Below are 13,918 nucleotides of genomic sequence, written 5' to 3' on the forward strand. Positions count from 1 at the left end.
CCAGAAAACAACGTTTTGTCAAAAATCTCTCACCGTCAATACAAACATTCTCCACCTGATTCACATAGTGACTAGAGATCTGCTTTCTTTCCTAATCAGGTTTAATTTAGGGGACGCTGATATCGGGCTTTTGCAATTGATGAAAAGTAATATTTAAAGTTCTCCCATTTTTAAGAATAAAAATATCACCAACCAATTAACACTTATTTAAACTCTGTAATAGAACAGTAATTGGTCATTAAAACACTGCAAGAGAATATTAGTAAGAATGACCGAAGACATCTTCTCCGCATGCAGGGGCCCTCTGATTTCAAACACCCTCCATGGGCAGGCACTCTGGGGCTGCCACATCTGCATGCAATGCAGGCTTCCAGAGAAAAAAACCCCTTCCCACATTTTATCTAATCCCTTCCCTTTACCCCCAAAAGCTCAGAGAAGAAAGTCTGCAGCCAAATCGAGAGAAAGAGGAATGCCAAGGAGCCCTCCGATGACTGAAGGTAGAAAACACTCACCCACGTACGGCTGCAAAACCGCTCGTCCCAGGACATGAGAAAAATGGGCAGGTACAGCGGCTATGAACGTCCCTCTCGGTCAAGATCAAAGAACGGGCAAGGAGAGAGCAGGAAAGGGAGGAAGGAAAAGAAGGCTGGGCACCAAGAAGTGGCAGAGACAGAGAGAGAAAGGAGACACAAAACAGGGGAAAAGAGGAAAGGGGGAGGAGGAGAAAACAAGAGGGAGGAGGGAAGAAGACGGTGGGATGGGAGAAGGAAGAGAAAAGGGAGCTGAATGAGAAAGTAAGGAAGAGACTAGAACAGGAGGGAGAGGAGAGAAGGGTGCGAAAGGGAGAGGAATCGTGGAGAGAAAGAGAGAGGAAGGAAATGAGACGCCTGCCCCCCATTCTGACACCCGAACCCATCTTCCTTTCCAACGTCTGTCCCCGAGGGCGGTCGCAATCCCCCGGCCCTCAGACCGATGCTGCGCTACCAGGAGAGCCAGAGAGCAACAAAGAACAAGTACACCCGGAAAGAGGCGGCTTCCACGGAAGCTCATTCTGGAACCAGGGCCCTGTAGACTCGGAATGTAAGCGGTGTGGCGCGGGGCAAAGTCTGGGCTAAACAGGAAACCTGCAGCACTTCCACTGTAGACCAGCCAGGGGAAAACACAATTTTTAAGTGATAAGCTATGGCTGGGTCAGGGCGCAGCATGCACGGTGCCCAGCACTGAGTAACGTGGAACAGGAAGCCCCAGGGCTCAGGGCGGCTCCTGGGTGGGACGCTCCGCAGGGAGGCCCGTGCCTGTCCCTCCTGCTGACATCACCCAGCAGCTGGCCCGCACGCAGCAGGGGCTCAGTGCGTGTTTGATGAATGAATACATGACTGGCCTGTGACCCCACGCTCCTTGGCTTTCTCTGCCTCTGTGGACTGAAGGAGAAAGCTGAAGAAAAGCTGGAAGGGACTCAGCTTTACGAGGAGGGACCATCAGCGACCTTTCTGGTTCGGAATCTGTGGGCAGAATGCTGCCGCTTCTGGTTTTTTCTCTACCCCCAGGCTGACGTGAAGGGGCTGCTGCAGTCTCAAAACCTGAGGATGAGCCCACAGGCGCCCAGGGTCCCTGAGCCCACCTGCCACGGTGGGGGACAGGCGTGAGAGAAAGAGAAGCATGCTGGGAGGGAGTCACTCTCCACCACCAAGGCTCCCAGACAAGCCTTCAGGGAGGTCTCCTCTGTGTCCTCGAGCCCAAGAGCTCCTCCCCAAGAGAAAAGAAGTTAAAGATCATTGCTTCACCACCCCTAAAAACATCAAACCATTTTGGGTGCATTAAAGGGAAGATCGGGCACTCCCGGCCTGGGTGAGGGTGCTGGGGCGATGTGGGGTGGCACTTGACGGAATATGCCATGTTTTCTCTGCAGAGCCTGGGCAAGGAGAAGACTCCATCTACCTGTCAGCACAGACCAAGTCCCCTCTCCCGGCCTTATTTCATCCCCTGCAGGAAGGAGACAATGTCCTGGGAGGTTGGGCACCTCATTCTTCCTGCTGCAAATGACAGGCCGGCCCTTGTCAGCAGGCGGGGTGGAAGGTCTGAGGGAGGCAGACGCTGGGCCTTAGACTGCGCCGCAGAATTCTGAGACACAAACATCACCCCTCCAGCGAGGAGACCTTCACGGCTGAATTAATTCATCTTGGAACTGTTGTGGTGGTGGTGGTTCAGGCAAGAGGGGCAGAGAGAAGGGGCAGCCTGTCCTTCCTGTGTCATTACAAGACTTCATTCAAACATACATGGTCTTGGGGTGGGTAGGAAAGTCAAGGTTTCCAGAGGTAACCCTTGATTGCATTTCAGTCACGACTCCATGATGGCGCTGGGGAAAGGCCATCTCAGCCATTCCTGGGACCTGCCCTGTCCCGAGCTGCAGGATAAGGTGGGTGCCTGCACGGCGCCCAGACCACGCAGAGGGGCCGCCAACCTTGACACTGGCCTGCCTGCTGCCAGTCTCGGCCCCCAGGCCACACAAGGCAGGCTGGGACTTCTGCCAGGTCTGGGTCAGCAGCCTGCCCCCCCAGATCTTGCTTGTCCTGGGGCCCTGCCACCTGGGGCTTCAGCCGCTCCCCCAGCCTCCGCCTGTCTCCTCAAGAAGCCAATAAAATGCAAGGAAACTCTTGGGAAAAAAACAAAAAATGTCAGGTTTTGGAAAACAACAGCGAGGCAGGAAATATCTTTGTCAGACTTGTACTTCACTAGAAGTCTCCCTTCAGACACAGAGCAGAAAACGGCCAGCTGGATGTGACTGGGGAACCTGCGAGAGAGAATTACTGGATGACAACACAGACGACGGCCTTAGCCGTTCCTTTCCTTTTTTTAAAAAAAAAAAACACATTCAAATTTTCATTTGTTTACATTTAGGTACCCGTTTTTTGTATTATTTCTCAGGTTTTTGTTTCTCTAACGGTGGAAGTGAGGATGGGACATGGTGACCACGCTGACAAGGGTCACCATGACCTTCCGAGGGTCCTCGGAAGCCTGCTTACTGCACTATGAAACACCGCTCCTACTTTCTTAGGTAATTATCCACATCCTGCCTCGTTTGCAAGGAAAACTCAGGTAGACTTAGAAAAACAGATACCGCCAACTAAAACCAGTAAGAGAGGATGGTAACTCCGTCGGCAAGGCAGCTCGGAAAGCCTTAGGTAAGAAGGACCAGGGCCCGCGGCACCTGGAACGAGGTCACCCAGCATTTGTGCCGCTCGCACGTGCTGCCCACCTGCACCCATAACTCAGCAGGAAGGGGAAGGGCGAGGCCATTTCTGCTGCACTGAAGAGTAAAACTGACCACCTCCTTCTTTGCCTCAGAGATGGCACTGTTCCTTCCTCCCCAGGTTTCTACATCAACAGAGGGGCTGCGAAGGCTGGGACAGCGGGCCTGGAGCAGGGAGTCTGGGCAGATTTCCTGGGGGTGTTTGGGGGGTGTTGGGGAGTCTGGGCTCCAGCTGTGGCAGGGAAGCCATGGCTTTGAGCTCAGAGGGACTCAGAGACCATCTTTCTCAGGCTGGAGGAGACCAAGGCTGGGGAGTGGGGGGCGGGAGCTTGCGTACAATTAGGAGACACCACTGACACCGACACCACCACCACCACCGCCACCACCACACCAACAAGGGTGGCTGGGCTGCACCCTGCATTGTTTTCCTACATCCCCACCCACTGGAAATATTCTCCATGCTTGTAACTATTACTTAACACCCACCTTCTCCAGCGGAACTCAGCTGCTTCGTTCACAGCTGTAACCTGCCCAGCCCCACCCTTCCTTCCCAACTCAATCAGGTATTCAGTAAGTGACAACTGTGACCACGGAACAGGGGGAAACACAAAAGCTGCCGATCCCTGGGATGAGCAAACTAGTTAGTATCACGCACTCTAACCTTCCAGAACACCCGCCTGATAAATGTCCTGAGCAGCTCTCTGGGTAAAACGGGGACCATTTGGGGGCACAGTGAGTTAGGAAGTGGAGGGAGGGTCACAGCACAGACGAAGGGCCCAAAGGCGACATATCCGTGTTTCACTTTGCACGCTACTGGCAGTAGGGTCCGTGACAAGCCATGTCTCGGTTTCCTCATATGAAAAGCAAACACAGGAAGGGAATTAAGCCTGGATATTCCCCTCCAGGATGGTATGTCTACCTCTCCCTATGGACTGCTTTACAAAGCCCGTGTCTTTTTGTCAGCTTTCCAAACAAAAAGTTACAGCTCTGAATACATCGTTCATCACACACACACACACACACACACACACACACACACACACACACACACACACACACACACACCATAGAGGTCAGCTCTCCATTTTCTTCAAATTCTAATACCCTACGACTTCATAAATTTAGGTTGAAAGTCTCTGTCTTAATGAATTTCTCACACTCTGAGGGACCCATCAATTCCACGCTCTGGTTTTTGCAGCTCTCTCTGCCCTGTGAGGATATTACTTTGTCACCAATATCAACTGCCCATGGCAGTTCTGACAATGAACAATGCGTCAATGAAATTGTGGGCAGAGTTCCTTGGAGGAAATGAGTGATGGAAAGGGGTTCCTTTCATTGAGACATCCTTGCGGCGTATGCCAAGGTGGTGGGCAGTGAGGGGAGGAGGAGAGGCACAGGCGGGGCCTGGCTGTGACCCGGACGGTACTTAACCAACGGGGTCATGGCTTCCTCATGTATAAAATGGGTGACGCTCACAGTGCCTCCCTCAGACGGTGGCTGAAAGGAATAAATGACAGTGTATGTTCCAGGCCTGCGGCTCAGGCCACTGGTTGTCCCCCCAGTGGGAGCGCCCCACCTGTCTCACCTGCCAGCAAAGCCCACCTCCCATCCAGAGACTGAGAAGAGCAGATGCCCATTCAGCCAGAACAAGGCTACGTGACCTCTGGTTGGGCCAAGGGCATCGAAGGGAAGGCCACAGCAGGGCTTCAGGCACAGGTTGTCCTTTTTGATACAAGAATGCATGCAAGTAAACACCTTTCTCCTTTCCAAGCGGGACCCCGTCTTGGAATGAGACAGTGCCAGGAGCTCTAGAAACCATTTCACGGCCCGAGGGGGAAGCCGGGAGAATCTCAAGAGGCCCTGGTACCGCTGAGCGGTTGACCCCTTCACTCCCCAACATTTTGGTGTAGCATCTATTGCTTGCGTCACATTGAGTGAGATAACCTGTCCCTCGCAGCCGGAAGCACTCCCAGCACAGCACAGGCAGACCGCTCTTTATTGCGCGTCACGTAATTGTACTTCACAGAGATTGTGGATTTATTTTTTTTTAAAAAACAAATTGAAGGTAAGACCCTCCAGCAGCAAGAAGATTACGGCCTGCTAACGGCTCAGATGGTTAGTGTTTTGATCAATACAGTATTTTTAATTAAGGTATGTACATTGATTTTTTAGACACAATGCTACTGCACACGGAACAGACCACGGCAGAGAGTAAGATAACTTCTGTACGCACTGGGGAACCAAACACCTCGTGTGACTCGCTTTCCTGCAGTAGGCCGGAACCGAACCCACGCTATGGCCGAGGTGTGGCTGCACTTAACACTCAGCAGTTGTACGAGGGCCCTTTCCTAGGCCAAACGAGAAATGGAGGTGTCCCCAAAAGTCTGCTCTGAGAACTGATGCCATCCCCAGTCAGGGACAGCCGTGGTGAAGACAGTGCTTTTACAGAGCAGATCTGGCAGCAGACGACGCCCTGGATGGTCACCATCAACCAAATCCAGCTGTAATGCACTGGGGAGGGGGTGGCCCCGCACACCAGGCCTGGGGACAGGACCTGCCTTGAGGCGACCCCCAGCTCCAAATCCAGCAACTGAAACCGAGGACACACACGTGTTCAGGTCACCCAGACCCGCACATCCGCCATGTTCATGGCGCCAGATAAAGAGGCCATGTCAACGGTGATGCCACCTCGGGAGACCTCCACAGGGGAGGCGGGGTGGGTCACCAAGGATCAGGTCATGTGCAGGACCCTTGGAGACGCTGGTGAATAATGTCACTGCTCAGATTCACTATTCAGTAAGTAACGACCACACCTAAACGCAGCTGGCCAAGCTTCAGTCTTTCAGGCCTCTGGGAATCCCATTTGGCAAGTTAATCACGGTACCAGGTTTTCTTTTCAGAGCGCAGGCCTCCCCAGCCAGAAGAGCTCACCCCCCTGCAAAGCCTCCACGGAACCTGGAACAGACACTGCCCTTGAGGACAAAGGTATCTTGCTCCTTGCAGCCCCGAAGGCTGCCTTGATCACGTAAATGCTAACTAAAGGCTTGTTTGAACATACGGACATGCCAGAGACATTCAATTAAACGGGAAGTTCTTTTCCTGTTTACTTCCGGGTTATTAGGTCACTGAAGGTAGCACTCACACAGTAGCTGCGTGCAAAGCACTAAGCTGGACACTTAATCTGTCATCATATGTTGTCACTCTGCAAGGTGAGTGGCGTTCCGTCCCTCCCAGTCCTTGTCATGAGAGAATGTTGTTTATTCCACAGCATCTGTCTCCCCCACCAGACTGTAAGGTTGTAAGGGTGAGTTCAATGCCAAGTTCTTGCTCACCACTGGCTCTGCAGAGTTTAGCACATGCCTGGCATACGGGAGGCCCTCAAGGAACAGCTCTGGGATGAATCAAGGAATTACACTGTGATAGAAAAAAAAAAGGGTTCCACTATTTGGAAGGATAAAAATAGTAACAGAAAATAATAGTGACACATACATCCAAGAGGAGGAAAACAGGCTTTTTTCCTGCTTTTTGTTTTCTCCTATATCTGGACTTTCCCAGAAGCCTTGAGCAGCTGGCGGCTAATGGGCTGCAATCCTCAGAGTTACTGAAGTACTTGAGTTTGTGGGATGGAAAGTTCTGGAGAAAGGAGAGAGCAAGAACAAAGGCAAAAGCCCCCATGTTTCGCTTATCATGCAGCACGTAAGCCAACGGTGGCTGGAATGAAACTCGGAAATCAAACCATCCACAGCTGCCTTTCCTGCCTGCCTTGCACACAGCAGGTATGGCGAGGAGGATCAGACGTGAATAAGCGAGAACTACCTCACCCTAAGAACGGCTCCTTTTCCCCAAATCTGGCATGGTACCCGCGAGGGCCCGGGCTTCTTACAGGCACCTTTATAGCAGCCCTGGCCCCCATTTCTGTGCTGGGCTCAACTGCTCCATCCTTCTCTGCTTAATGTAGCCCGCCCTCTCTGCATAGCTACGTATACACTAAGCACGCCTAAACACAGACCTGCAGGGAAGAGAAAACTCGAGGGCCCGAGGGGTAAGGCGGCTTAGGAAAGATGAGAAGGAAGAGCTGAAAACCCCAAGCCTGCAAAATGCAACAGCATCATCACCCTCCAAACCCCCACAGCCTGCACAGACCCTGTGATCTATGGTTAAAAGGAAAGAATGGACTTCCCCTGCATCGCACACATAAACACCGTCCACTAGAATAAACCTTGAAAATAACTGCGCAACCTACATGATTTCCTCTTGGGGGTGGAAGTGGCCTCAAATGCTCAGGGAGTCTTCCTGGGGTACCACCTCCCCTCTAAGCCAAGACAACACCCTGTGGTGTCTAGGAAAGGGGGCTTGTTCTGGAAGGAAAAAGCTTTGCTGAAACAAAGCGACCTCCTTTACAAAGGAGACCTAATTACTTGTGCTGTGCAAACGGTATATTGTACAGGAGCCAGTGTTTCTGGTAGCGAAATTCAAAGGCTGAAATTAATCCCACAGAGAGGTCTGATTCCAGCTGCACTTACACGGACGGTTTTTCTCACAGGGGGAGACCTTAGGGTTCAGACCAATTTACTGGCTGTGATATTTGCTTAAGAAAAAAACAGGAGGGGTGTTTTAAGGCCTAACACGCCTTTATGAGCACTAGAGTAGGACATTAAGATGGTGGACCTCAAACTTATTTGGAAGTCAGGCCACTGAGGGATGAATACCAAACATTTGCAATTGATTAACAACAGATGTAACTATATCAAATGGAAGGGACTGAAAAAGTCAAACCCAGGAGCACAAGTGTGTTAACACGGAGAGAGGAAGAGAGGGAGGAAAAAACTGGGCAAGACCAGTTAGTAGACTGAGTTTTGGGGTGTGTGTGTGTGTGTGTGTGTGTGTGTGTGTTTTCCGTTTCATTTGTTGCTACTTAATTATTTTTATCTCTGCTAGTGACGGGCAGCAGGCAAACATGAGCAGGGGCAGAAGTGTCAGAAATATTCATGGATGAAAAATGTAAACTGGAAAGTTCTGGACAGATGTCAATTTTACTTTTGGTTTGAAAACTGGCCAAACGCTGCCATTTCTGACTTCACTGCCGGAACAACTCAGCCCCCATCTCGGGACACAGGGGCAGATCACTTTGTGCCAAATATGATTCCAGACCTCTTCCCTGGCACAAGCTTAATTCCTCTGGCATTTCCGAGTGCATTTCCACACGTCTGGGCAGCGCTCAGGCAGTGTCTCCTGACACTGCACCAAGCAGAGGTTCCAAGGGGGCATCCCTGCGAGCCTTGTAGGCCCAGAGCACTCACTGATCCGGCACCAACTTGAAGAATTTTCCAAAGCAAAACTGCCTCAGCCTGCCTCCGGGATTGGCAGGGCTTGGATGGAAAAGCGTCTGCACGTGCAGTGACCGGGGCCGTCCTACAGAAAACGCCTTGGACCGCAGGCGTGCCCTTGGACAGCCCTCTGAGAGATACAGGGGGCCATTCCATGCAGGTCGAAGCAACTGTCCCACCTGCTTCATGCATTTGTAAAGCGCTGGGCTACACCCTCATTCACGGAATCTGCAAACTGATACCTGGTCAGATAATGCGATTTGCACTGGAAAAACATGTTATGAAATGAGATGCTTCTCTGTGCCTTTGTTTTCATGTGTGAAATGGGGATAATAAGAGGTCCTGACCTCACAGGGTTGTTGTGAGGATTGAATGAGCTATGTTATGTAACACACAGACCAGTGAGAGGCGGCCGCTGCTGTATTACTATGGTTACTGTTTTATTACAATCGATCCATCCCTTTAGAACAGTGTTTCCCAAATATTTTTCTTTCACACAGCACCGTCCTAAACCTCTTGCTGTTTTCACTGTCATTTAGTGTTTTTCTTTAAGCTGAATCACTTCCTTTCTATTTAAATTTATTTTAAAAGGAAACTGTACATCACACGTTAAGTGGAAAACCAGAATTCTGCACCATAGCTAGAAGGCAAATGTAAAAATAAATATAATGAAAACAAGACAATGTACTAATTAAGCTCCAGTCTGGTGCCTGCCAAAGGTGCGGACCCTGAGTCTTCCTGTGTTTTTGCTAAAAAAGAAAGATTACAGGGTGTTAAAAGCGCAGTGACAACACCCTGAGACTTTTTCCTCCAGGTCATCACAAGCAATCAAAGACCTGACAAGCGAATGGCCTTCTCCCTGCAGAATTTACGGCTGAATGTCCAGCCTCTGTCTTTCTAACATCTTACAAGCACACATCAAGTCAGCCTGCTTTCAGCCACTCTGGGAGACGCTGGTTAGAGCATCACTGTCAGATACAATAGAACGTTCTGTGATGATGGACATGTTCTATCACCTGCACCGTCCGCTACGGCAGCCGCTACCCACGTCACGACGGCTACTGGGCAGTTCCCAGTACAATGTGGCTCGTGTGCCTGAGGAACTGGACTTTTAATTTCCTTCCATTTTAACTAATTGAAATGTAAACTGCCACACGTGGCCAGTGGCTGTCCTGTTGGATAACTCAGATTTACTGAGAAAACGACACGCGCCGACCCTTTGGTTTGGGTTCTTCCAGTAAACTTCACTTTATTTGGGGGTTACGCCCTTGCTTCCTTGGAGGGAGAGCTTAGAAAACCCGATTTGTCATCAGGATGTAATGGGGGATTGTCTACAATATCCCTCATTATTGCTTCACCGAAAGCCGGGTGTGGTTTCTTTCAGAGCTCTCTTTGAGAAATGGACCTACTTTCTTCTTATTAGCAATGGAATTATCCACATTAGCCATGTTTTCATATTCACATTGGCTGCCAGGAAGCCCACAGGAAATTACAAATCAATGACAGCAACCGTGCAGTCCCGTGAGAGGTATATATGATTTCTACTGTTTCCTTAACAGTAACGCTCTCAGTGTACATTTTCTCTGACTCTAATATTTCATTTCTTATTTTTATCATTCTTTTCTATGAGTTTCTCTAGAAATTACCTTTTGTGGAGTTACGTAGAATGCCTTGTTATTAACTAAGAAAAATAATGTCCAATGCTACCAGTATTTTAAATGAGTCACCTTCTACTCAATATCATTTATGGTTTAAATTAAAAAGTAAAGAAAAAAGCATTGTCACAAAGGCTTTCTAAAATGCTTCCAAACATGTGTTCAGATTTTATGCTTGAGGTACCAACCAGAAACACTGTTAGCTAAAAGGAGAAAAACAATGTCTCCTTTACACACTCCAACAGCAAGAAAGATTTCAGAAGGCCCAAGGTGAGGGCTGGAGGTGCTCTGGGCGGCGTGGGAACCGCCAGGCCCGTGGCTCCATGAAATCTCAGCCACGGCCTCTGTGCACAGCTGGACCAGCTCCAGGAAAGCTCTGCAAACAGTGTATGGGGGGGAGAGTGGCTTCGATGCCACTGTGACCACCGTGGAAACCGTCGCCCAGGCAACGGCATATTTGCTCTGTCTCATTGCATAACTGACTTTCAGAAGCTAAAACCTGCCCAGTCGCTTCCTGGGGTGAGATGGGGGGGGAAAGAGTCAAAAATGAAAGGTCAAGGAAACCTCTCAAGTGATAGCACATTTTAATTTTGCTCTAAAATAAAGCTGTCTGCTTCACTATTTCACCCTCCAGGCAACCTCTCCCAGCTTTCTGATGACCGCAAAGCAGAACTTGAAAGACACTCAAAGAAGAGGGGGTTTTTTGGTTTTTTGTTAGTTTGTTTTTGGTTTGGGATAAAAAGAGAAAGAAAGAGAGGAGAATATTTGGAAATCTGTCATATCTAATTCTCTTTTTAAGCCAGCGCTGAGAGCACATGGACAGCTGGCTTCTCTAAGCCCTTATTAAAGTGCTACTGTTACCCAGCTGAACAAGCGAACTGGACGACTTCCGGGTACAGGCTTCCTGGCCAAACTCATCTGTCGGTAAGACTTCCGGTAATGGACACAAGCAACGAATAAACATTCCTATATAACCCATGCCACCACCAGCCCTGCCACCAAAGACCAAAGACGCCAATCATTTTGGAAGATGAGGAATGAATACTAAGTGTCTATTGGGCGCCATATAACTCGAATGCTGACAACAGCTTTGCAAGGTAAGTATTATTATTATTTCCATTTTGCAGATAAGGAAACTAAGAGTTACCTAAGGCCACAAACTTGAAACCAGGGCTTCTATTTTCAAGTTCAGTGTCATTTTTTCACCATCCCAGTCTCTGGGGAAAGTATCTTAATTAAAGCTGACAAAAATTCAATGGGTCAATTCCCCACTAAGAAACATGGCAATAAAACCCAAGGCTTTTCACAGAGCTCATGGAGAAGAAGAAGAAAACCTAATGAATATTGTTGTGATACAAGGAGACAGTAAAACCGGAAACAGCTACAAGTCGAGAGTTGGAAACAAAACAGTCCCAGGAAAAGTGAACACCAAAGGCTGGAAATCAGGACCCAAGGTGAGAAAGAGAAAGAAGAAAGACAAAAGGAAGGTAAGTGGGCAGGGCTGGAAGAGGCATCAGAAAATCAGAGAGAAGATGGAAAACTGGAGTCCCAGGTGATGGGGCAAAATCACCTCCAAAGCCAAGGTCCCATGGTCCCAGACACTCAATCCCCAGCCAGGGGGTGGCCAGCAGGTGGTAGAGACATCTGCAGATTTTCCTTGCCAACTACCCATCGCCCCTTCTTTGGAAAAGTAACCTGGTTTTCATTTGGGAGCCACCTCTCCCTGCCCTCGTGGTCAGGCAAGGTCACGTGGTCAGGCAAGGTCACGTGGTCAGGCAAGGTCATCTCCAACCCTAGTGCCAGTGGGAGTCACATGATCTGAACCTGGCCAATCACAGAAGTCCATCACCCTACCTGAGGATTAGGGAGGGGCTCATGATCCAGGACGGACCCAGGGGAGACGCACAGGACGAGGCTCAAACCACCACGATAGGCGCAGGGTCTGGCACCGCTGAGAGTCCTCTGGCCAACCCAGCGAGCGCCAGCCTGAAATGATGCCTCAGCAGAGGAAATAGGAGATGGCGGCAGATTCCTGAACGCGGGTCCAGTCGTGCCGGAGGCCAGGCCTATGTCTGGGCTTCTCAGTTGCAACACCAGCCTACCAACCTCATTTCTGCTCAAGCAGCTGAGGGGTCAGGGCTACACTAAGAGGCCTGACCTGTGCAGGAAGCTCCACCGCGCTCCCTCCCGTCCGACTGACGAAGGGCCACTTCCTCGGGGAGACTGGGCAGCGGGGATGCTGGCGCTTGGAGGCCACGGCCCCCTGCGTACAGCACCAGCACTCCATCACCCCGGGGCAAAAGCGCCACAGTGTTAACAGATGACGGCTGGCCCCACGCAAGTGGCGACGTCTGACTGGAAATGGCACTTACCTGGTACACGTGGAACGCGTTGGCAGCTTTGCCCCGGAGAAACACCGACGGGATCCAGACGTTGATCAGCGCCCGGTTTGATCTGTCCAAAGGAAAGATCAAAATCGGTCATTCCAATTTAGAAAAAAAAAAAAAAAAAGAAGAAGAAACTATCTTCTCCAAGAGGCGTTAAGCAAAAACAATTTAGGACAATTTATTACACTTCATAGTAAGCTAAAGGACCAGTTTTAGTCTCGCTACTTAGTCCCCCAAGATTATTTCTAAGGACTTAGTATAAACAGTAGAACTGGAAGCATGTGCGTTTGTGTGTGTGTGTGTGTGTGTGTGTGTATTTAATTGATATATGCAGCTTGCATCCTGAAACGAGAAAGAGCTGCCCCTCTGTTCTGAGTGACCACGGCTCATAATTTATCTGCACCTCAGTTTCCTCATCTGAAGAAGGGGCCCGTAACCAGAAGGCCCTGGTGAGACTATGGAACGTCGCATGAAGTCATGTGCACAGGGTCTCTGGACCACCCAGCAGAGTCATGCTGCCTCCTTACTGCACCCACTTTAGACCCTGACCCCCACTGTAAGATCAGATGCCATGAAAGAGCTCAGGAGACCAGCAGCTGTTGGGGTGCAGGGATGGAGGTACCAGGAAGCCAGGTGCAAATACCCCTCTTTCAACTTCTCCAAAAGCAGTGTGAATGGCTCTAATAACACAAAATGTAAACTCCAATACAGAATCATTTACCAAGTATCTAACGACTTACGGCTCCACACTTTTATCTGTACCATATCAGTGACCCCTCAGAGGCTAAGGAATCTGCAAGGGTTATTTTTGGTTAGGTGCCTTCTGTGATGACCTTGAACTTAACTCATGAGTCACGGGATGTGCACTCCACCACCACACTCCTGCCAGGCTGGTCCAGGTCACAAGGACCTGATACGTGGACTGTTGCTGAAACTCTGGGATCAATCTCACGAGTACCGTGTGATTCTGGCAGGGCTGGGAGGCTGCCTCCACTTGGAGCTACTCCAGGGCAGAGTCCTTTCCCCCACGCTTTCCCGCTCTCTAAAGAGCAGCAGCTCGTAGAAGTTCCCCGGCCTCTAGTGCTTGAAACTCAATTTGAGACGTTGATTATGGAAGACTCCATGACTCAATAGTCTCACAACCTCTAAAGAGCATTTTGTTTTCACCAAGCCCTCTCCTGAAACAGCATTTCTTCTAAGCTCTGAGCTGAGGTGCTGACCTCCTTCGTGGGGCAAAATAAGCCCAATTGATCTCTTCCCCAGAGCCCCAATACAAATTGCAATTCTGAGTCACCTAAT

General features: G+C 49.9%; 1 protein-coding gene across 4 annotated transcripts in view; it reads right to left on the minus strand.

Moving 5' to 3' along the window:
- SNX29 (sorting nexin 29) overlaps positions 1–13,918 on the minus strand; it is a 426,403-nt gene that overhangs the window by 152,859 nt on the left and 259,626 nt on the right. For all 4 annotated transcript variants that reach the window (XM_074322948.2, XM_019715145.3, XM_088801234.1 and 1 more), the window contains one exon: positions 12,605–12,686. In XM_074322948.2, coding sequence (XP_074179049.2) covers positions 12,605–12,686 — 82 coding nt within the window. The remainder of the gene's footprint in view (positions 1–12,604; positions 12,687–13,918) is intronic.

The sequence above is a fragment of the Rhinolophus sinicus genome, chromosome 10, assembly GCF_057876585.1.
Source record: "Rhinolophus sinicus isolate RSI-liver-muscle chromosome 10, RSI-T2T, whole genome shotgun sequence".
NCBI lineage: Eukaryota > Metazoa > Chordata > Mammalia > Chiroptera > Rhinolophidae > Rhinolophus > Rhinolophus sinicus.